General features: G+C 36.9%; 1 protein-coding gene across 11 annotated transcripts in view; it reads left to right on the forward strand.

Annotated features, from left to right (window-relative positions):
* The window catches only part of Neo1 (neogenin 1), a 205,334-nt gene that overhangs the window by 153,233 nt on the left and 30,421 nt on the right, over positions 1 to 21,680 (forward strand). For 7 of the 11 annotated variants that reach the window (XM_004855517.4, XM_004855518.4, XM_004855511.4 and 4 more), the window contains exons 10-19: positions 934 to 1,082; positions 1,544 to 1,682; positions 4,814 to 4,863; positions 5,864 to 6,011; positions 8,523 to 8,633; positions 9,753 to 9,947; positions 16,263 to 16,358; positions 18,749 to 18,972; positions 19,056 to 19,194; positions 21,221 to 21,328. In XM_004855517.4, the coding sequence (XP_004855574.1) occupies positions 934 to 1,082; positions 1,544 to 1,682; positions 4,814 to 4,863; positions 5,864 to 6,011; positions 8,523 to 8,633; positions 9,753 to 9,947; positions 16,263 to 16,358; positions 18,749 to 18,972; positions 19,056 to 19,194; positions 21,221 to 21,328 (1,359 nt within the window). The remainder of the gene's footprint in view (positions 1 to 933; positions 1,083 to 1,543; positions 1,683 to 4,813; positions 4,864 to 5,863; positions 6,012 to 8,522; positions 8,634 to 9,752; positions 9,948 to 16,262; positions 16,359 to 18,748; positions 18,973 to 19,055; positions 19,195 to 21,220; positions 21,329 to 21,680) is intronic. The other 4 variants (XM_087198988.1, XM_004855513.4, XM_004855515.4 and 1 more) reach the window with 1 other exon arrangement.

The following is a 21,680-nucleotide window of genomic DNA, read 5'->3' on the forward strand; positions in this document are numbered from 1 at the left end:
CTTTACTCTGTTGTTCTTCTCTGTGTTTACATGTCCTTCCTAAACACAGATCTGTTCGTGTCATAATCTTGTTCATACCAAGATCCATTATATAAAGGTACAGTTCCCAATGAGAAATGTAATTGTGTTGTATACCTACAATGTACCAATAAAAGAATTTAATACAAAAAAAAAATAATCTTGTTCGTATTTCAGTAATTGCCTAATATCTATTAGAAAAAAATCCAAACTCCAAAACAGGACATTCGAGATTTTTCACTGTCTGGCTCTCATCATTGTTTTCAGTATTATCTCTTCCACATCCACTCTCTTGTTGCAACCAACTGAACTGTGTAACACTTTCTTCCCATGTGTCCTCCTAAGTGACTCTCTTCACTGGAGTCATTTTACCCTTGGTGTCTGAGAAAACTGTTCATTCTTTTTGACTCTGTGAAGCCTTCACAAGTCTCTCCCTTCCCTCTCACAACAGAATTGTATACTTTTTTGTTTTCATTACAACCACACCAAAATCTGTTCACACTCATGACGTTGTTTGCAACTGTTTTTACACCCAGCTCCCATCCCAAACTTGGAGTCCTTTGTGAATAGGAACCCTACCCATCACTGCCCCCAGAGCCTGCCATGGCTTCTGGCAGAGGAAAGACCTGTTCTTGTGCTGGTTCCAAAAAATAGTATGTTATAAACCACAGAAGAGGTTTTATACATATTCTCTTATTTTAAATAAATGGAAGATACTTCACAGATAATTTCTGCTTTCCATGTTAGTTATAAAAGGAAAATATATGCATATATTATCCTAAAACCACATCAATTAAATGAGTTGTTTTCTTGGCTTTTACAACATGGCCTAATATGACAGTATTGCTGAGAACAGTCATTGAGGAGTGTGGTGAATCTCATTTGTATCTTGGTCTCTTGAAACTGTCTTTCCAGTTCAGCTCCCTGGCCCTGCACCTAACATCCGAGCTTATGCAGCGTCACCTACTTCAATCACTGTCACATGGGAAACACCAGTGTCTGGCAATGGGGAAATTCAGAATTACAAATTGTACTACATGGAAAAAGGGACTGATATCGAGCAGGTATAAAATGAAGCCATGTTGATACCACTGGTTAGAATAATAGAGTTGAAATACATTTCTAAAACTCAGTAGTTGCTTGGCTGGAACTTGGGGTGGGGTGAAATATACAGGAAGTCAAAAGTTGACGGAGTCTATTTCTTTGTACTTAGACTTATTCTGTAGTTTTTACCAAGGGTCACTAAACAGCAAGTAATACTTCTAAGTAAATTCCCATTATTTATCATCAATTTTCTTTAATCATTAAATAACATTCTATAAACAGAATAAAACCCTGGCCAGGGATATAGCTCAGTGACACTTTGCCTGCCTGGCAAGCGCAAGGTCATGAGTTCAGTACCCGGTATCAAAAAAAAGGAATAAAACTCTGTATTGTGTATATGTAGAATACCTATAGTTAATTGTTTTGTAGCACTTCTTTTGGCTTGAGATGTGTATATATACAGTGTTTTATTTTATTCAAGGATGTTGACGTTTCAAGTCATTCTTACACCATGCATGGTTTGAAAAAATATACAGAGTATAGTTTCCGAGTGGTGGCCTACAATAAACATGGTCCTGGAGTCTCCACACAGGATGTTGCTGTTCGCACATTGTCAGATGGTAAGTCTTTCTTCCCTTTGGAACAAAATACCACACTTGGTGCCCCTAGTGGTGTAGTACTAAGATCATGGGCTTTGATTTCAAGAAAATTTAGCTCGGATCCCAGTTCTACCCATTAATAGTAGGCGTGACTTTGAAGCAGTTTAACTTTTCTGAGCATTCTTCTTCACATGTAAAATGTAGATGGCACCAGCTTCATTGGGTTGCTGTAAAGATTCACAGAGAAAGCACAGAATGTACAGCATCTTAACTGAATTGGCTCTCAAGTGTTTACAGATTTAGCAGAGGCTTCTGTGTAAGTAAATACTATTGCTTGTTCATTGTGCAGACCATATTAGGGCTATTGGAAGGCTAACTGTAGTCTATGCAGAAATCATATTTACTTACTGGATTGGTATTCTTAACTTGTCAGTATTTTGCGGCAGTTTATTCCTCATCTGCAGCTAAATTCTAAATTAAGTTATGTAGACATATCCATGACCTAGAGCAGTATTTTTCAAAGTACAGCCTGCCAAAGAGGTTTAAGTAGGTCAAGACTAGTATTTAAAAAAATATTTTTAGAACAGAAAATATCAAAGTTCATTGTAAGGATATCTTGTTTCATGAAACTCAGCTAAATCCAGATTCAGTGTTTTGTTTAAAATGTCTTTTTAAAAGTGTATATGTATTTAGGTGATTTGTGTGTGTGTTAATATCCACACTTCAGAAGCTGTAGTTTGACTTCCTTAAGCAGATGATCAAATTTAGTATCACCAATAAAGGACTAGACTGATGTCATACGTCTGGTAGGCTGCACAGAGGAGGACACAGACTCATTTCTGTTGTGTCCCTGCCTAAAACATTTAACTCAAATCTGAACATGATGGAAAAAAACAGATATATCTAAATTGAAGGAAGTTCTGCAAAAAATAATTTTTTAAATTTTAAAAGCTGACTTAGAATCTTAACCAATTTAGTAGTCTAATTATTTAAATACTGGATGACCAAATATTGCATATTTTTGCATTAATTTTTATAAGATAACAGGAAATATAAAAAAACAGCAATTTTATCAAATTTATTCAATACAAGAATCAACTGGTTTAAAACAACACCTGCTGAAGCAATACTTAGGATAGTATGTAAACAAATGTGTTTTCCGAATGAGACTCAGGGTAAACTGTTAAGAGGTTAAAATACATTAGCCTTGTAAAAGAAAAAAACCACTGGGGAATCATTGTAGAATCTAGATTAAAGAAGAGTAAGACCACATGAAACAAAATAAAGCATGCATTATCTTTGACTGAATCTTGAATCTGGTGGTAAAAGCAGCTATGCAGGATACTATTAACACAGTCACTTAATGTTAGAGTAGTATTAGGCAATACTAAATATGTTATTAGGTGTATTAGTAATTGGTGAAACTAGGAAAAAATATATAGTATTCATTGTACTATTTTTACAGGCTTGACATTTTTTCAGGATAAAAAGCTGGGAAAAAGTACAGACTATAATTTGACCACCCAGCTGCACAAGCCAGTTGGTCAAGATTTTGGGGGAAAGTTGAGAGGGAAAATATTTATTACAGGCTTTAAATCTACACATGAGCCAAATTTTAAGTGCCTTAATTGGGTTGGCATGTTGACTAATACCTATAGGAAACTGAATGAACTGGGGATGTCTTAGCAGGATTTGGTAAGACAAATCTTGGTTCTTATGCAAGCTGAAATAAATACCTTGGACAAGTTAATGGCCCTGAACCTCTTCTCTAGTTTTCTCATCTATAGAATAGGACCAGTAGTAGAAATGCCTTTGTGAGATTGTTACGAGAATTAAGTACTTGCCACATAGTGAGCACAGCACATCTTAACTGTGAGGATGCCAATGAAGATACCAGTCATCACTGCATTGGGTGCCTCTGCAATCAAGTCATTTCTTAACATGATGATTGGAATCACTTTTTTTTTTTAAGGCAAATTTTATTAGTACATAATAACAGTGCTTAAAATTCTTCAATGTGTCAACAGGTCCCGATATCACAGTTCACTATAGAGTTACAGGGAGGTGTTGGCTGTCTCCACAGAATCCTGTAGAGCACTATCCAAGTCAGTCCCTCCCTGCTGGCCTGTGTCCAGGCCTCTCTGTGAATCACTCATAGATTGCTTTCAAAACAAAAGTGCTTGCCTCCTATTCCAGACCTGAATCTGGATTGAGATTTGAGGTACTTTGCTAGCACAAGTCAGAACAGTGAGCAGGGCATATTCTCAGCCTTTCAGAATCTTTGGCACAGTTGCCACTTAGTTAAATAGCTCGTCACCAAATGTTAGAAAAAGGAAGAGAGAAGTTCTCATGAATAGATTAGGAGACAAGGGCTAGAGTCAGCATTTTGAGTAGAGAAAAAACTAATCAGGTCTACTTACATTCTCCTTGCTTGCTGTCATCATGATGAAGGGAGCACTGGAGGGTGTGTGGGTTATAAACTTTGAGATAGCCCTATATGTGTTCCAGTATATGAGGAACTAAAGTTAGCAGCTGTTTAACTGAGAATCACAAACTTTTGACATCTGAAGGAGTATTCCCTGACACGTAGTTGCCTCAGGAAGCCAGATGGTTCACTTTACTGATGCTGTCACTGCTTCAGTATCTTTCTCTTCTTGGGAATTGCCTTCATAACCAGTTTAAGAACCCCGCAAGAAAGCCAAGCTCACTGATTTATGTACATCTCATTTTGATCCATATTTTCATTACCCATTTCAGTTACTTGCCATATTCACTATACTTGGTTCCAGAAAATGTGTAGCTTTGCCCCAAGATGAATATTTAGAATATATTTAAGGTTCAGATATAACTGGGGTCTAGAAAAGTTTAGTCTAGATGACACCATACCTCCTTGAAATAAGTATCTGATTGTAGAAGTACAGCCTGACTTGGGTAAAGATACTTGCTCATATGAAAGTGTCTTATTTGAAAAAGTAAATCAAACATGGCCACTTCTCATCCGCTTGGTACAGTCAATATGAGGGTACTGGCAGATGAGTTGAGACTTTCTGTTCGCATAATCAGTGTTTGAGGTGTACATTTGTGTAAAATCTGGCCAGGTATATGTGAGTGATTTAACTTTTTTTTTTTTTTCCATTTTGTGGCCTATCTAGTTCCCAGTGCTGCTCCTCAGAATCTGACATTAGAAGTGAGAAATTCAAAGGTAAAACTTTGTGATGCTGCCTGCCATTCAATTTCCTGGTGTACAGCGGGGCCTCAGAGGGCTTACAGAGAGGGGGATGCCATGGGAAAGCATCAGAACAGTGAATGCCAGTGCTGTAATTATCAATCTGCATTTTAAAATGCTAACCTATTAAATTAGAATATAACTGAAAACACTAATGATCAAGCAGAGAAATAAGACATCGATATTATACCTCCCAGTAAACCTGAACTTAGAAACCAACTTGTATATTCTGTTTAACTTTACTTCTTTCTCTGATGCCCAAACTTCCTTGCCTTCCTGCAAATAAATTGCCTTTTTTGATGTAAACATGATATTTTAAATCTAAACCATTCAAAACCATGATGATGTGGCAGAAGGAAATAAAATGTTAGTGATGATATGGTCCCATAGTCCTGTAAGATGTGTGACCTGAAGGCAGATACTGTAGATGTGGTTGTATGTGCTCTCGCCATTCAGTCCTGGTCAGGTTATGTCTCTCAGGAGCCCAAAGCCCCTACTGGGCTACACAGAAAAGGAAAATAATCAGTTCTTTCAAAAAGTACAGCAGGACTTCCATCCAGCTGTTAATTAATGGTCCCCCTTTTGAAAAGTTTGAGATAGAAATTGTTTAATTTCAGCTATTTTGCACTGGAGACGGGGGAAATTATACCTATTAAGGATATACTTTCTAATCCATGTACCCCTGACCCTATGCTTTCCTTTTGAAAACTTTATGGGGACTTCTGACCAGGATCTTTATTCTGAGAAAATACTCAGAAGAGCAAGGGTCTGGAGTGCACTGCTTGAAAAATAGCCTCTCTTGATTTGACCATGAGAGGTTTTAAATTACATATTTTGAATGGCTATTAAGTAAAAACTGTAAGCACCCTTCTGTCTGTATGTCCCTTTTTTTACATATTGAAATCAAGTTAATACACACAATTAGGGCCAACCTTTATATATGTTCAGCTTTTCCCTATAATCTTGTCTTTCCCAGAGTATTATAATTCACTGGCAGCCACCTTCTCTAGCCACACAAAACGGGCCAATTACTGGCTACAAGATTCGCTACCGAAAGGCCTCCCGCAAAAGTGATGTTACTGAGACCTTGGTAACTGGGACACAGCTGTCTCAGCTGATTGAAGGTAAGCTAGTTTGTACATAGGCAAAAGCGAGGGGGTGGTGTCTTTCTCAAACATTAAATTCTGCTAGTCTAAGGGCTGCTCTGAGCTGTTGACTTAAACATGGTTCTGAAAAATTTGTAATAGTCTGCTTCTTACCTATTTCAAAATAATGGAAAAATACTCTTACAGATTCTACCACCTGTGAGTGGTAAGATTGTAACTTTCAGGGCTGGGGATTAAGCTCAGTGGTATCGCCGCCTGCTGGCGCGAGCACAAGGACCCGAGTTCAGTCTCCGGTACCCCCCCCCCCAAAAAAGAGAAAAGATTGTAACTTTCATTTCTTTCCTTACAGTCTCCATATTTTTTGTTTTGAGTGTATATATGTTTGTCTAAATCTGAGAAAGGTAAAGCAGAACTGTATAGGCAAAGACATTACTCCATTGAGTGTAGTTGGTTACACAGTTTTATAAAATGATGTTTACAACACTGACACCACTCATGTATGTGGCCTGTGAGAATATCTATGAGTAGCTATAGCAGTGTGTAATAATCACACTTGCTTACAGACACTGTAAGGTTTCAGAAAGTTCTCTCAGGGAGAGTGCCCTTTGTATAGTTTTCCTGTTAGGTATAATAGAACAAGGTGCATACCTGGTAAAAATGGGCCCAAATGCAGCTCTAATATGACTTCGCCCTATAGGCCACAGAGAACTCTTCTTTGTTTCCCATAAAGAGATAGAGTTGACTATGCAAGGGCAAGGTTTCTATGTCAGAGAATCTTGGGAGGTCCACTCTGAGGCACATGTAACTGAGAACAGTCTAGACATTTGCTAAACAAAGGAAAGGGCAATATGTGATCTGCTCAGTTCATAGTCAAGTCTGTAGCTATAGTAAGCATCTCAAAAACCCCCTAAAGAATAAAGAAAGCAAGCTTGATCCCCGGTACAAAAAAAAAAAAGAGAGCAATTTTATGGGCATGGTCCCATGCATGGTCTTGATGAAAAGCATTTACTCTGCTTGTACTGGCACTTAATATGTAATGGTTAACAAAAACAGAGATCTTGCACTCTTGAAACATTCAAGTGAAGCTTGATAAGTACTAGGGAAGAGTATGGATTATGAGAATACTATACTGAGCAGCATATTATATAACACATTTTGCCCTATCTTTACAGTGTGTGTTGTTTATAAGTTCTGTCAGTTACTTAGGAGAGGAACTCTTAGCCTCTCTATATTTTCCTCTTCTGTTACTTGCTCGGTGTCATACATTCTGACTCTCCCCAAAGGGCAGGGAATGATAATCAGATTGGTTGAATTCTTCTAGTATATTAACTGAACCATGTTTGCTAGTAGTCCTGCCTGTTGTCTGTTAATAGTTAATAGACTCAAGGGCTGGGGATTTAGCTCAATGGCACCGCGCCTGCCTTGCAAGTGCAAGGTCCTGAGTTCGATCCCCAGTACTGCAAAAAAAAAAAAATATATAGTTATAGACTCAGGTCCTTCCCACTCTGGCACTTTCTGGTTCAATATATGCAGAGACAAGGAAGTAAACTGACCTGGGTCCATCCATTTTGCTCCTCTTTCTGTCCTTGCTTTCTTGTGGGCAAACAGATTTAGGATAGGCCTATAGAGAACAGAACCATCCAGTCCTTCTTCCCACAGCATGTGCCAGTATTGCTTAACTGAGCCAGTTACATCCTGACATCCTATCCAGGTTACATTTTCACCAACTGTCCGTGATTAGTTTTTATGCTGCTCTCCATACATACCAATATTTGGATATGGAGAGGTAAGATAATTTTCATAATCCTTGCAAGGCCTGCCATAATATCTCCTATTTAAGTACTCTAAAAATATATGCCTGAATGTGTGAGTGACCACATTAACTTATTGTGCTGCTTTGTAGGATAGACTTTTATATGTACATGTGTCTTGCCTTTGATACATTGGTACTTGAAGTAAATAAGCTAGTAGTAAATAAAAAGTTGCATAATAGAAAAGCTTGGGATTTTTTCTTTTACTTGCTATAAATATATTTGGGCAATTGGTTGTTGAGAAATAGATTTCTAGGCCATATTTGATGTTTAAAATTTTTCTGCTGTGGTTACGTGAGGGCTCAAAGAACAGAGGTAACCTGATAGGACTTAGATCTTTGCATTCTTTTCTGGGTTTTGGTATCTTCTGAAACTGACTTTGTTCCTTTGTAAAACCTCTTTCATTATTCTTGACCTTAGCATCTTTTGTAAGAAAATGAAGGGATTGCATTAAATGAGCTCAAGGTGCCCTCAAGGTCTTAAGCCAAAATATGTAATCTCCTAGGAGCTTTAGTCATTTCTACATTTTCTCTTGGGTTGTGTGGGCTTTGTTCACCCTTAATTGTAGAGATGGTCTGTATTTATATTTTGCTTGTTCTGTATTAATTTAATCAAGTTATGAAATGAGTTGGGTAAAATACTTGCTTTGATGAGACATTATTAATCTTTTGTTTTCCAAAGCTCTGTTTCACCTTTTTCCCCGTCGTTTGGGTTTCAGGTCTTGATCGGGGGACTGAATATAATTTCCGAGTGGCTGCTCTAACAGTCAATGGTACAGGCCCAGCAACTGACTGGCTGTCTGCTGAAACTTTTGAAAGTGACTTAGATGGTAAGAACAAATAATGGGCAGGACCAGCACATCATAGATACTGTATTAACCATTGTCAGTGAGTTACGTTGGAAGCCCACAGACTTTGGCTTCAGTGTGTGAAATTTAGTGTATTATGCTACTGCTCTTCCTATAAAACAGCATTGGACTCTTTTGCAGTAACCTTTAGAGAATTGTCTCTTTAAGCAGAACAGAACAATTGAAAATGTACAGGTACTTTAAGTCAGCCCCCTCAAAGCTATATTAAGTAGATAGATGATCTAAAATTTAATGTTGAGCCACATCAATTATACTTTTATTTCAATTACAATTTCCCTTTTTCCTTAATCCCAAATGCCTTGCCCTTTTTCTTACTTGCCTATTCAATGAGTATCTCTATGTGGGTGTAATGTGGTGGTAACTTTATCAGTGACAGTTGCCAGACTTGGGAGACAAAAAGATATGGATTCTTTTTCTTCGTCTCCTTCTACTGATTATTTTTTTCTGGTGTCAGGGATTGAACTCAGGACCTTGTGCTTTCCAGGCAGGTGGTGGAACCACTGAGCTAAATCCCCGGCCCCTCCTTCTACTAATTTTTAAATTAAAGTAGTAATTTATGCCTTCAAGTAATATATTAAAAGGTATTATAAATTTCCACCTTTTAAAAACCTTTAGGTCTCCTACCAATAGAATTACTTATGGCTCTCAAATTTTATTTTTTCTGATTGACAAATTTATAGATTATTTAAGGGAATCAATAATTGGTACCATTGCTGTAATGTGATGCTTCATCACCCAGACTTCTAATTTATTGATACTGAGTTTTTTTCATTATCCCTCTGAGAGCTTGGGTATGGGATCTGGGACAAGGGGATGAGCAACTGTTGAAGGTAATTTGTTTTCCTCCATTGGACAGGCTCTGGATCTGTCTTTAGAAATTGATATTGCAGTATGATACATTTAATGCTATTTGGGTTTTGTTTTCTTCTTAAGCGGCAATAAATCCTTGGACCATATTTCACTCTTCTCTTTGAACTCTTGGGCCCAAATAGTTTGGCATGAGGCTGAAGATTCCCCAAGGATGATGAAATATTATAAAGGAAATTAGGTCTCATCTTGCTTTTCTCCTTTCCTTCCCAGAAACTCGTGTTCCTGAGGTGCCAAGCTCTCTTCACGTTCGCCCACTTGTCACTAGCATTGTAGTAAGCTGGACTCCACCAGAGAATCAGAACATTGTGGTGAGAGGTTATGCCATTGGTTATGGCATTGGTAGTCCTCATGCTCAGACTATCAAAGTGGACTATAAACAACGCTATTATACCATCGAAAATCTGGGTATGTTTGCTAAGTAAAGGAAGTCATTGTGTATTGAATATCTTTTTTTTTACTTCTTATTATGTCATAATTTTACTTTTTATATAATAATTGAAGAAATAATACAAAGAATTCCTATATATTTTACATCCAGATTCCTCAAAGGCTGACAACCACATTTGCGTTACCCTTCTCTGTCTGTCCATATGTACATATTTTTTCCCCTGAACCATTTGAGAGTAACTTGCAGATATGGTAACTCTCCTACTAATATTTTTGTCATACAACTCCTAAAAATAACAATGTCCCAACATACCAACAGTTATCACACTTAAAATTTTCATTGAGACAATATCTAGCGATTATATTCATATTTGGCACTTTTCTCATCAATCTCCTTTATAACAAAAGCAAAACATTGTTGTCTGGTCCAGGATCCTGTGTTGCATTTAGTTAGCATGTCTCTTTAGTTTTCTTTGATATGGAACAGTTCTTCAGGTTTTTCTTGACTTTTTTAACTAACATTTTTAAAAGTACAGGCCATTTATATTTTTAATGTCCCTCACTTAAGACTTGTCTAATAACATTTCCTCACTACATTCAGGTGATACATTTTTGGAAGGAATGGCGTAGAAGTGTTGGGTTCTTGTCAGTTTGTCATATCAAGAGACACGATAGTCTATTGCTAGTGATGTTAATTTTAATCACTTGGTTAATATGGTATCTGCCACATGATCCCACTATAAAATTTTCCTTTGTAATTAATGAGTGGCTTATAGTGGAGATACCTTGAGTCTTTGTAAATATCCTATTTCTCACCAAACTTTCACTTGCTAGTTTTAGCATTTATAATAAGTTATTACGCTGGCGTTCCTCAGAAAACTAAAAATAGAAATTCCATTTGACCCAGCTATTTCCCTTCTAGGTATCTTCCTAGAAGTGTTAAAGTCATCATATAACAGGGAGCCATGCATACACATGTTTATAGCAACACAACTCATATTAGCTAAATCTTGAAAACAGCATATATGTCCATCAGCTGATGAATGGATAAAGAAAATGTGGTATTTATAAGCAGTGGAGTACAAATGGGCTATAAATAAAGATAAACTTGAGGCATTCCTAGGCAAATGGATACAACTCAGTGGTGATAATTCTAGTTCCATATTTCTTCCAGAATGTTTGTTAGCATTCCATAATAAGAAAGATCTTTCTTTGACTCAGTAGAGAGCGAATGGCTAATGGTTCCTGTGTCCAATTGAGATATCCCTTCTTTCTTTAATCATGTTCTTCCTTTTTGACACAGTTATATCCTCCATGCTCATCTGATATTTTACTAATCTTGGCTTTGGAATCAGCCATTTCTCTAAGGACTCTGGTTTCATTTATGAAAAATGGTGTTTCAAAACAAATTAGCTGAGTACTATACACTCATTGTTACTAAGGAACTTAAAAGCTACTAAAACTAAGCAAAGTTGTAAGATACAAAGTCAGTAAAAAGTTATATTTTAATATGCTATCAGTCAACACTTGGAAATTAGAATTAAAATAATATCACAATAGCATCAAAATAGAAACACTTAGGAATAAACTTGCAAAATATATAAAAGGTCTTTGTACTGAAAACAAGAAAGGTGTTGCTAAGAGAAGTTAAAGAAGACATAAGTAGAAAAGGTGTGTTCATCAGCTTGAAGACTGTATTAAGGTGACAGGTCTCCCTAGTATACCTTCTTTTTTTTGGTACCAGGAATCAAACTTTGGACCTTGCACTTGCCAGGCAGGCACGGTGTCACTGAGCTAAATCCCTGACCCATCACCCTAGTATACTTTCAAAGGGAAATTCCATCAGACTTTTTTGTAGAAATTGATAAACTGATTCTAAAATTTTTATGAAAAACAAGAATAGCTAAAAAATTTTTGAAATAATAAAGTTAGAGGCCCCTTATCACCTTATTTTATGACATAACTGCAGTACTGAAGACCTTGTGTTGTTGGTTTTTTTGTTTGTTTGTTTGTTTTTTGGTACCGGGGATCGAACTTGGGACCTTGGTGCTTGTGAGGCAGGCGCCGGAACCACTGAACTAAATCCCCGGCCCAAAACCAGGCTTTTTTATTTTTATTTTTTTATTTTTATTTCCTTGTGATATGATATTGGTGTAAAAGTATTATAGATCAGTGGAACACTATAGACTCTGAAATATATATGATTAATTAGTTTTCTACAAAGATGCTAGGATAATTCATTAGGAAAAAGTCTTTTCAACTAAAGGTATGGGGATAATTGGGTACTTCTATGAGAAAGAAAAGAAACCTTGTTCCTAATCTTACATCATATACAAAAACAGACCTAAAACTTCTAAGACTTCAGGATAGGTGAGCACCTGTTTGGGTACAGAAGAGCACAAACCATAAAATTTAAAAATTGATAAAGTGGATTTCATCAGAATTTTTTATTTTTTTCTGTTTTGTTTTTTGGTACAGGGGATCAAACTCGGGTCCTTGCGCTTGCACAGCAGGCGGCGAAACCATTGAGCTAAATCCCCGGACCCCCATCAGAATTTTAAACTTCTACCATTAGAAAGACACCAATAAAATGATGCCACAGACATAAAGAAAAATGTCTACCATTCAAATATCTGACAAAGAATTTGAGTCTAGATTATATAAAAATTGGCACAACTCAGTAAGAAGAAAACCCAATAAAAAGCTAAATAGAAAATTTGGACAGATGCCATACCAAAGATGTATGAGTGTACAATAAGCTTGTGAAAAGATTCTCAAAATCATTAATATCAGAGAAATATAAGTTAAAAGCACAATGGGGGCTGGGGATGTAGCTCAGTGGCACCGTGACTGCCTGGCAAGCACAAAGTCCTGAGTTCAATCCCTGGTACTGGAAAAAAAAGAAAAAACCCACAGTGAAACAGTGCTATATAACCATGAAATTTTGGTTAAATTTAATAGACTAATAATACCAAATGTCAGCAAAGAGGCAGAAATAGAGCTCCCATACTTAACTGTTGAGAACATCTGATGGTACAGCCAATTTATAGAACAGTTGGAGATTTCTTATAAAGTTAACTATACAGTCCAGGAATCCCACTAATAAATATTTAACCAAGAGTAATAAAATCACTGTCTACAAAAAGGATTGAACAAAAATGTTCATAGTAACTATTATTTATAATAGCCCAAAACAAGAAATAGTACAAATTGTTATCAACCAGTAAATTGTAATTGTGTTGTATCTGTGCAGTCGAATACTACTCAGTAATAAAAGAAATAGGCTACCAATAGTACAACAGAAATGAATCTCACAAATATTATGCTGAACAAAAGGCTAAACACAAGAGTACATACTTTATTACATTTTTATGAAATTACAAAATAGGCAAAATTTAACTTGCAGTGACAGCAGGATCAGTGATTGCATGGAACTGGAAGTGGCAGGAAATGACTCAAAACACAATTCCTTGGTGGGTCCTTTATATAGGTGTTGATAACATAAATATAAACTTGTCAAAATTTAATGTAGGGTCAGGGATTTAGCTCAGTGATGCTGTGCCTGCCTGGCAACCACAAGGTCCTGAGTTCAATCCCCCGTACTGCAAAAAAAAAAAAAAAAAAAAAAAAAGTATACTGAAATAGGTACATACTGTGTACTAGTTATTCCTCATAGTTGATTTAAAAAACAATATTTCAGAAATACTAATATTTTATAATAAAAATTGATTTGGAGAGGTGTGATTGCTTTCCCACTTTGGATTATCACTGTAAATCTTACTGTGAAAAACTTATCTTTTAATTCAGAATCTGCCCTGATGAAATTTTTTTAATAATTGCTTCATAAACATCTTTCCTAAGAACAATTTCAGAGGCCTAACAAATGAGTTATCTTCATCTTTCCTGATAGAAAATAAGCTGCAATTTAAATTATTCAAAAACAAAATGGCCTTTCTCTTTTTTTTTCCTGAAAGAAACCACACAGCTAACCTCTTAAGCACTTCCCCACATGAGCAGTCTTATAAGGCAATTGTTGGAGAGCAAAAGCAAAGCTTTGGTCAGAATAGAAACATCCCTGTGATGACCAGCTTCCTACCGTTTCCTTTATGTAACTGCTAAAATGGAAATCCTTTGCAATGCACTTGCAGGACATGGTCCTTGACCTTCCAGTGCTTTCTCTCTAATAGGAGAAGGAAAGTAAAACACAAGAAACAATGAAATGAGTTGAAGTGAAGTGTGTTCAGAGAAGGAAGAGCTAGCTAGCAAGGCACAGTAGAGCAGTCAGGAAAGACTTGCCCAGCTTGAAAGATTGTCAGAATAGTGGTTGAAACAGAGATGAGAAGGAGCACTGCCTGTGCAGAACACAGTAAGCAGGTAGACTCTAGTAGAAAAGAGGGTGTATATTGAAATGTAATAAAGACAAAATTAATTTAACATTGTTTCAGCTATATATTTTTAACCCACATGTATATAGGATGCATATAATGCTGAGTGAAAGAAGCAACTCAAGAGGTGAAGAAGTGCATTTCGGAATTTATTCACAAAACTAGTGCCCTCCCAGAGCTTCATATCCATATAAACATTTGCCTGTTGGGTTTCTGCATTTGCCTGTTGGGTTTTGCCTGTTGGGTTTCATGGATATATTCAAATTTTCCATCTGGTCCAGTATTTAAAGTTAGTGTCTTTTTCCTAAAACCCTTCTGTCAATCAAGAGATATTTGATATCCCAGATACTGCTAGGGATAGAGCAATGAATTGGACAAACATGGTCATAATTATTAGAAATAATACAATTTTAAAATAATTAAGTGTTCACAGTGCTAAAGAAGAAAAATGATGTTACAGGCTGTGTAAGTAGAGGCTAACCAGTGTGAGATGAACCCTTTCAGATGAACAGGTTTATCTAGAAGTAGAGGACAAACAGGAAGTGTTCCCAACCTAAGCAACAGTGGTGGAAAAGAACATAGTGTTCAGTGAACAGGGTGGTGGCCAGGAAAAATGGAGCACAGAGAACAAGGAAAGAGGTAGGGGGAGAGAAGTTGAATCAGTGTCTTGATTGTTTGTCTAGAGAGGATGAGAGAGAGGTCTTAATGATTCCCAGATTTTGGACTTGAGCAGGATAGGTAGTGCTGTTTACTGAACTAGCAAACAATGGAGCAGGTCAGAAGTGTGGGGAGAGAGGGAAGAAAGAGAAAGATTTGGGATATCCAAGAGGAGACATCAAACACAGTTGAAGATCGAGGTCTGGACTCAGAAGAAAGGTCTACACTGGAGATACATATTTGCAGTTTCAAGCTAATCAAAACTAAGGAAACAAATGAAAGTACATAGAAAGTGACAAGAACAAGCCTTGGAATTTTTTTTTTTTTTTTTTTTTTTTGGGTACTGGGGATCAAACTCAGGTCCTTGCTCTTGTGAGGCAGGCGGTGGAACCACTGAGCTAAATCCCCGGCCCTTAAGCCTTGGAATTGTATATCCTGATGAATATGCTTCTGTCCCCAATTTTAGTAAATGACATTACTATCTAGGATGTTGCCCAATCCACTTTTTCCTTGCCAGTCAAGTAGTTTAATTGATTCCATTTGTTGTCATTTCTGTCTGATTTGGGACCACTAGGTGCATCCACATATTGCCCGTTACTGTCTGAAGAGAAGAATGGGTGGTCAAACAAGGCAACTATTTCAAGTTTTTGAAGTAACACAGGCCACATGAAATGCGGCCACATGGTCTGACATTGCACAATCACCTCCAGGCCAGTTAAATCTTGTCTGACCAAGATGTTTTCATGGTGGCTACATGAGGTTTGCTGGTTTGGATCAGGGGGACCCCTGGAGCGATTGGGGGCATTCCACACTTAGTGCATCTCCTGCTTCCCTCTCTATGTTAGCTGTTTGAGTTACTGTCCTTCAGGGAAAGAAAATATCAAGCTCCACTGATAGACTTCCAACATAGGGAAATCCTGTTAAATCATTCTCATCCAAGCTCTGCATCGTGCAACAAATATTACTAAACCATAGTAGAAGACTCAGGTGCAGTCAGCATCCATTGCTGAGGCTGAAGCTGGGAAGTTGATCTGCTCAGATTTTTTTTTCCATTATTCTCTCTCCTCGTACCCGAAAATAATTCCAAATTTTTTAAAAAATGAATTTCTCTGCAGTTAAAATTATGCACCTTTGAATTTTAAAAATTTTGTTATGAGGGCCAGGGATTTAGCTCAGTGGTACCACACCACCTGCTTCACAAGCTCAAGTTCCTGAGTTTGATCCCCAGTACCAAAAAATTTTGTTATGAGGATTTTCTTTTTAATTGTTTCAACTCATTTCTTTCCCTCAGATCCAAGCTCTCACTATGTGATTACCCTGAAAGCATTTAACAATGTGGGTGAAGGCATCCCCCTATATGAGAGTGCCGTGACCAGGCCACACACAGGTAGGGAATCCTGTCTGTCTCTGGTGCTCAGCATTTTTCCCAGTAGCTTACATATTGGCATGGATTCTGCCTTTCTGTTCATGGAAGAAAAGTATATGGCAGTTTAGGGTGCAGATTTCAAATGGGAACATGGGCTTTCAGCATGGAAAGTTGTGTTAATTCCTGTTTTGCTTCTTGGAAAAGAATAAGCCCGTTATGTGAGCCATTATGCATATGATGTGTTTTTAGTGTGTTAGGCTCTAGAAGGCATAGTTTTGAGAGAATTAGAGGTGATTTTTCATCTTTTAGTCATGTTAATTATAACTAAAATGAGTCAAAAAGTGAAAGTACTTCTATATCTCTAGAAGAATGGTATAGGTTACTGATTGTGGCAATAAATATACACAATTGCTAAAGTCAGCATTTGCTTTCTAGTCACTTAAGTTGCTTGGGAAAATATATTTTTATATACTTTTCATATGCTTCGTATTTATATAAAGGGTATAAAGTCAGGCACTATCCATTTGATCAGTTGTACCTTTATTATGAGAGTAAATATTCATTGTTTTTTAATTATCTTTTAAATATCTCTAAAATAAATCAATATGCATGTATTATGAAATTTCTGTAGATACTAATTGAGATCTGAATGAGTTTATTGAAGTAAATGTATTAGAATTGTGATTTTTTTTTTCTTTCAAGGGCACTGAAAACCAGACTTTCAGAAATACTTTTTTTCCATTTGTTGCCCAAAAGTTTGAATAAGTATTATATGACATCTTCTAGATGCTTTACATGATAACACAGATTTGGCAGTGTTCTTGTTAAAAGTTAATCTCTGTGCTTTTTTGTTTTTTAATAAAGCTTTTACTTTAGACTAACACCATTACTACATGTTCAGCAGTTCTGTCTTCTATGTGCCTACAATTTTTAAGTTCTTTTTTAAATAGCTTTAGTGTTCCAGAAAAGGGGTAAAAAAAAGTACAAAAAAAATTTAAGAAGAGGTCTTCTACTTTCTTAATTGGGCTGAAGTAGAAAAAATGAAATTATTTTATGTGGCTTAAAAATATTATACACTGACTAATATTTTACAAGGAAATGTTCTTAAATCATATAACCTAATTACCTTTTCCAAGAGTTGGTACACATAAGAAAAAAATTTCTCAAGGAATTCTAATGATTTCTGCACCTGAAGATGTATTTTCTGTAACTAATTGCTATGTGTCCTGACAATCTTTCAGCAAAGCCCTTGATTATAATGTATTCTGTTCCTCTGTTATTTTTAGACCTCATTGTACAGGAAATACACTCGGAGAATATTACTTTAGTGCAGTAATTATTTATAAGGCCTATGCCATTTCAAATTTTAAGTTATAGAAAGAACTAGTCACCATAACTATGTGGAAACCCCAGTTTAAAACCTGAACTTAAAATAAATCAGTATGTATATACTTGGAGAACCTAACCCAGAATTGCAAAGCCCCAAAGGGATCTTGTTATATTGCCCTAAGCTCATGATCCTTAGTCTTTTTGTGCTCATCTGCACCTCTGTTTTATGGTGGCACTTAATGATGTGTCTGTTGCCAAGGGCACGGCACAGCGGCCAAATTGTGACTTTCCTTTCCATCAGATGGATACTCTAATTTCTACAGTTCTTGAAGGCCCTGGCACTTCAGCCCGTGGTAACCACAGACAGCATTTCCCTTAGTCGATGAGGACTCATCTCTGGGTGGTTCTCTGGCTGCTGGAGAAAGTGCAGCAGACAGTCCATTGTAATGTCAGCTTACTTTCCTTAAGAAAGCAGTGTGCCCTTGAGTTCCTTTGCTTTATTTGGTTGTGAGCTAAATTGCCACACTGCCTCTCACCTAAGATATTGGCAGGTCTGAACTCAATCCATGGACTAACATTCAGGGCTTGGTTAAGAGTAGGACCCTTGCATGTCTGGTGGTGATATGCACTGATAACTCAGGTTCCCAGAATTCAGCCAGATTTACTGAAATCTCAAACCAAACCATGAGCTTTGTGCTGCTTATTCAGAAATTATACCCTTGTTTTGAAAAGCAATTTTTTTTTGTCTTTTCATAATTCTTTTGGACAGGAGGTAAAATTTTCAAGTAATTGTAAAAAAATTCAAGTATGTATATGTTAATATCACATATTTTAATATACCATTAGAATGCAGTACAGAAGATAGTTAATTACTGCTTCTCTTAACATTTTCCTACAAATTTTTCCTGAAAGAACACAAGTGGAAATATTCTTTTAAATAAATGATGGTTATCTATTAACTCTGGATTTTCCTTCTTTTTCTCCATTCCTCATCTTTCATTTTATTATGTTACCCTACATTTTCCTTTTATTTTTGTTTACATTAAAATGCCCCTTCCCTTTTTTAATTACTTTCTGCCCAGACACTTCTGAAGTTGATTTATTTGTTATTAATGCTCCATACACTCCAGTGCCAGATCCCACTCCCATGATGCCACCAGTGGGAGTTCAGGCTTCCATTCTGAGTCATGACACCATAAGGATCACATGGGCAGACAACTCCCTGCCCAAACACCAGAAGATTACAGACTCCCGGTACTACACAGTCCGATGGAAAACCAACATCCCAGCAAACACCAAGTACAAGGTACTGACGCATTGACTTTGGGTGAGAAATAACTAGTCATTGATATTTTCTAATTTTAAAGTTTCTGATTCCTATTTTTTCAGAATGCAAATGCAACAACATTAAGTTATTTGGTGACTGGTTTAAAACCAAACACCCTCTATGAATTCTCTGTGATGGTGACTAAAGGGCGAAGATCAAGCACGTGGAGTATGACAGCACATGGGACCACCTTTGAATTGGGTATGTGTTTTCAGAACCCATTTCCACACTTTCTTCTCTTTGCAAAATATGAAGCCAATGGAAGTCCATGCTGATGTTTTGCCACATTCAAAGTCATAAGACTTCTCATCATTTGCTTTTACAACCCAGGGAAGGTATTGCATACATTAATTGACATATTTACAAAACACAGTGAACAGCTACATTTGGAGTTGTCTTTCACCACTGTACAAAAATATAGGCAAATAGCAGGATAATATAGTACAAAGTATACTAGATTTTAGGAATTAAGAGACTTGAGTTCAACCTCAGGTCATTAAGTCTACTGATTGTATGATCATGAGCAAATCATCTAGCCTCTCTGACTGTCTCTTCAGTTCTATAAATGAGAGTTAATAATCCCTGCCTTTCCTACAGGTTTATTATAAGGTAAAATGAGAAACAAATGGGAGAGCACAAGGTAAATTATAAAGCACTGGGTAGATATAAGTGATTATTGTCATTAATCCTTTTCTGATAAATTAAGATTGAAAAACTGAAGTGATTTGTCCTTGACCAAGTAGTTGCCAACCGTGCATGCTAAAGCCTTACCTCTTGAGCAGGTGACCCCAAACCCACCTCAAAAGCTTTCTGAAAAAGTTAAGTGTCTTTGCAAAATCTTTCACTGAAATATCCTTTGGGTTTTTGTTTGTAAGTAACCATGAGAGGAAAAAAAGATAGCTAACATGAAGTAAGAAAAAAGCAGGCTCTCTAGGTTTGAGATTATTTGCTTTTTCCTCACTTTTAGGCCTATCCTTCTACTTCCCCTTGGGCTTTCCTAGCAAGGGAGGGGATGTGTTTAACCATTGGGCATCTCTGCCTATGCTGACTCCCATGCCTTCCTATCCTGTGTAGGAATAATGAAAAACTAGAAGTATAAATTCTCTACAAGCTGAGTTTGACTCTTCTGCACAGTTGGTTAGAATACCTGCAGAAAGAAGGGTTGAACTTGGAGAGTTAGAAATCTCTTGCACAAAAGTTGAAATAAACCTTTAATTTTCTTTGCTAGTGTTTTAAAAATATCTTTTTGCTTTAATTCTAACCATTAGCTAATAAATAAAATTTGTATTTACCCTTATGATGTTTGTGTTTAACCAGGCTTCCTTCTGTCTTATACCAGAATTCCAGTGTTTCAAAAGAGTAAATTTGAGGAGGTGCTTAATTTGCACATTAATTTACTGGACCATTAAATGTTTTCAGCTATAATATGGAAGGAAATACAAGAAACACACTGTTGTTTTCATTTTGTTGGTTTTTTAGAGCTTTTCTCTGGAGCAGTAACCTCAGTAGTTTGCAGTATGCTTTCAGTGTAATTTTAAAATGAAAAATGTCAGTTTATAAATCATTTTTTCTTTGCAGGAATAGGGATCTTAAAAGTTCTTTGGTGTGGAGAGCCAACTGTATTTAAGGGAGAAAACTACACTTAAAAATATTCTAACAAAATAATCCAAATCAAGAGAGAGAAAGTTATTGTGGGTGAATTACATAACTTCTCTCATTTTTGGTGTCCTGAACTATAAAGCATGGACAGTAGTAGCCATCTCTCAAAGTTGCCGTATTACATATTAAATGAGACTTTTTGTACAGTGCCTGGCATATAATAGGTAATTGGTACAACTAACACTTGATTTCCCTACCTATCCTGTATATTACCTGATCCCCCAACCGAGATGCCAGTTCTCGGTCCTCAGAGTATGTTTTCTCTTTTGTACTTTGCATATTCTTCTCTCTCTCTCTCTTTTTTTTTTTTCTGGTACTGGGGATCAAACTCAGGACTTTGCGCTTGCCAGGCAGGCGTGGCACCACTGCGCTAAATCCCTGGCCTTGCATATTCTTCTTTTTATGGGACCTGCACATAGTTGAACAATGACTGTGAGTTCGTTGAAGCTAGGGGGCTTGCGTTTTTTGTCTTGTACTTTTTTTATGCTTTGCAAATAGAAAAGATTGGGGAAATGGTGAATTTATATTGCAGTGGACAGGAATTATTCATAGTATTGTTATTTTGTAGTTCCTACTTCTCCACCTAAGGATGTGACAGTTGTAAGTAAAGAGGGAAAACCTAGGACCATAATTGTGAATTGGCAGCCTCCCTCTGAAGCCAATGGCAAAATAACAGGTAAGATACCTTAGAGTATGTGTTTGCCTGTGCCCTGTTCTAGGAAATTACTGTGTTGTCAAGAGAAGTGGGAGTCTGAAGGCTGGCTTGGTCATTTTTTTGGGTGGTGTGAGCCATGATGGTGTTTGAAAGTAGAGGAAGGGTGTGTGCTCTTTGGCCACAATAGCACTGAAATGGATTTCTAGCTGGTGGTTCAGCTGCAAGGCTGATGGGGATGAGGTGCCCTAGACAGCCTTTGGCTATACTGGGACTTTGTGGACATATGTATTTTCCTTGGAAAAGCTGTTCACTGCCGAGATCACCATCTTTGGAGTCTTATAGCGTCACCTAATTCTATAGAACAATAACCCAT

This window comes from Heterocephalus glaber, unplaced genomic scaffold, assembly GCF_053883595.1.
Source record: "Heterocephalus glaber isolate CG9 unplaced genomic scaffold, H.glaber_assembly_v1.0 deba00001689, whole genome shotgun sequence".
Lineage (NCBI taxonomy): Eukaryota > Metazoa > Chordata > Mammalia > Rodentia > Bathyergidae > Heterocephalus > Heterocephalus glaber.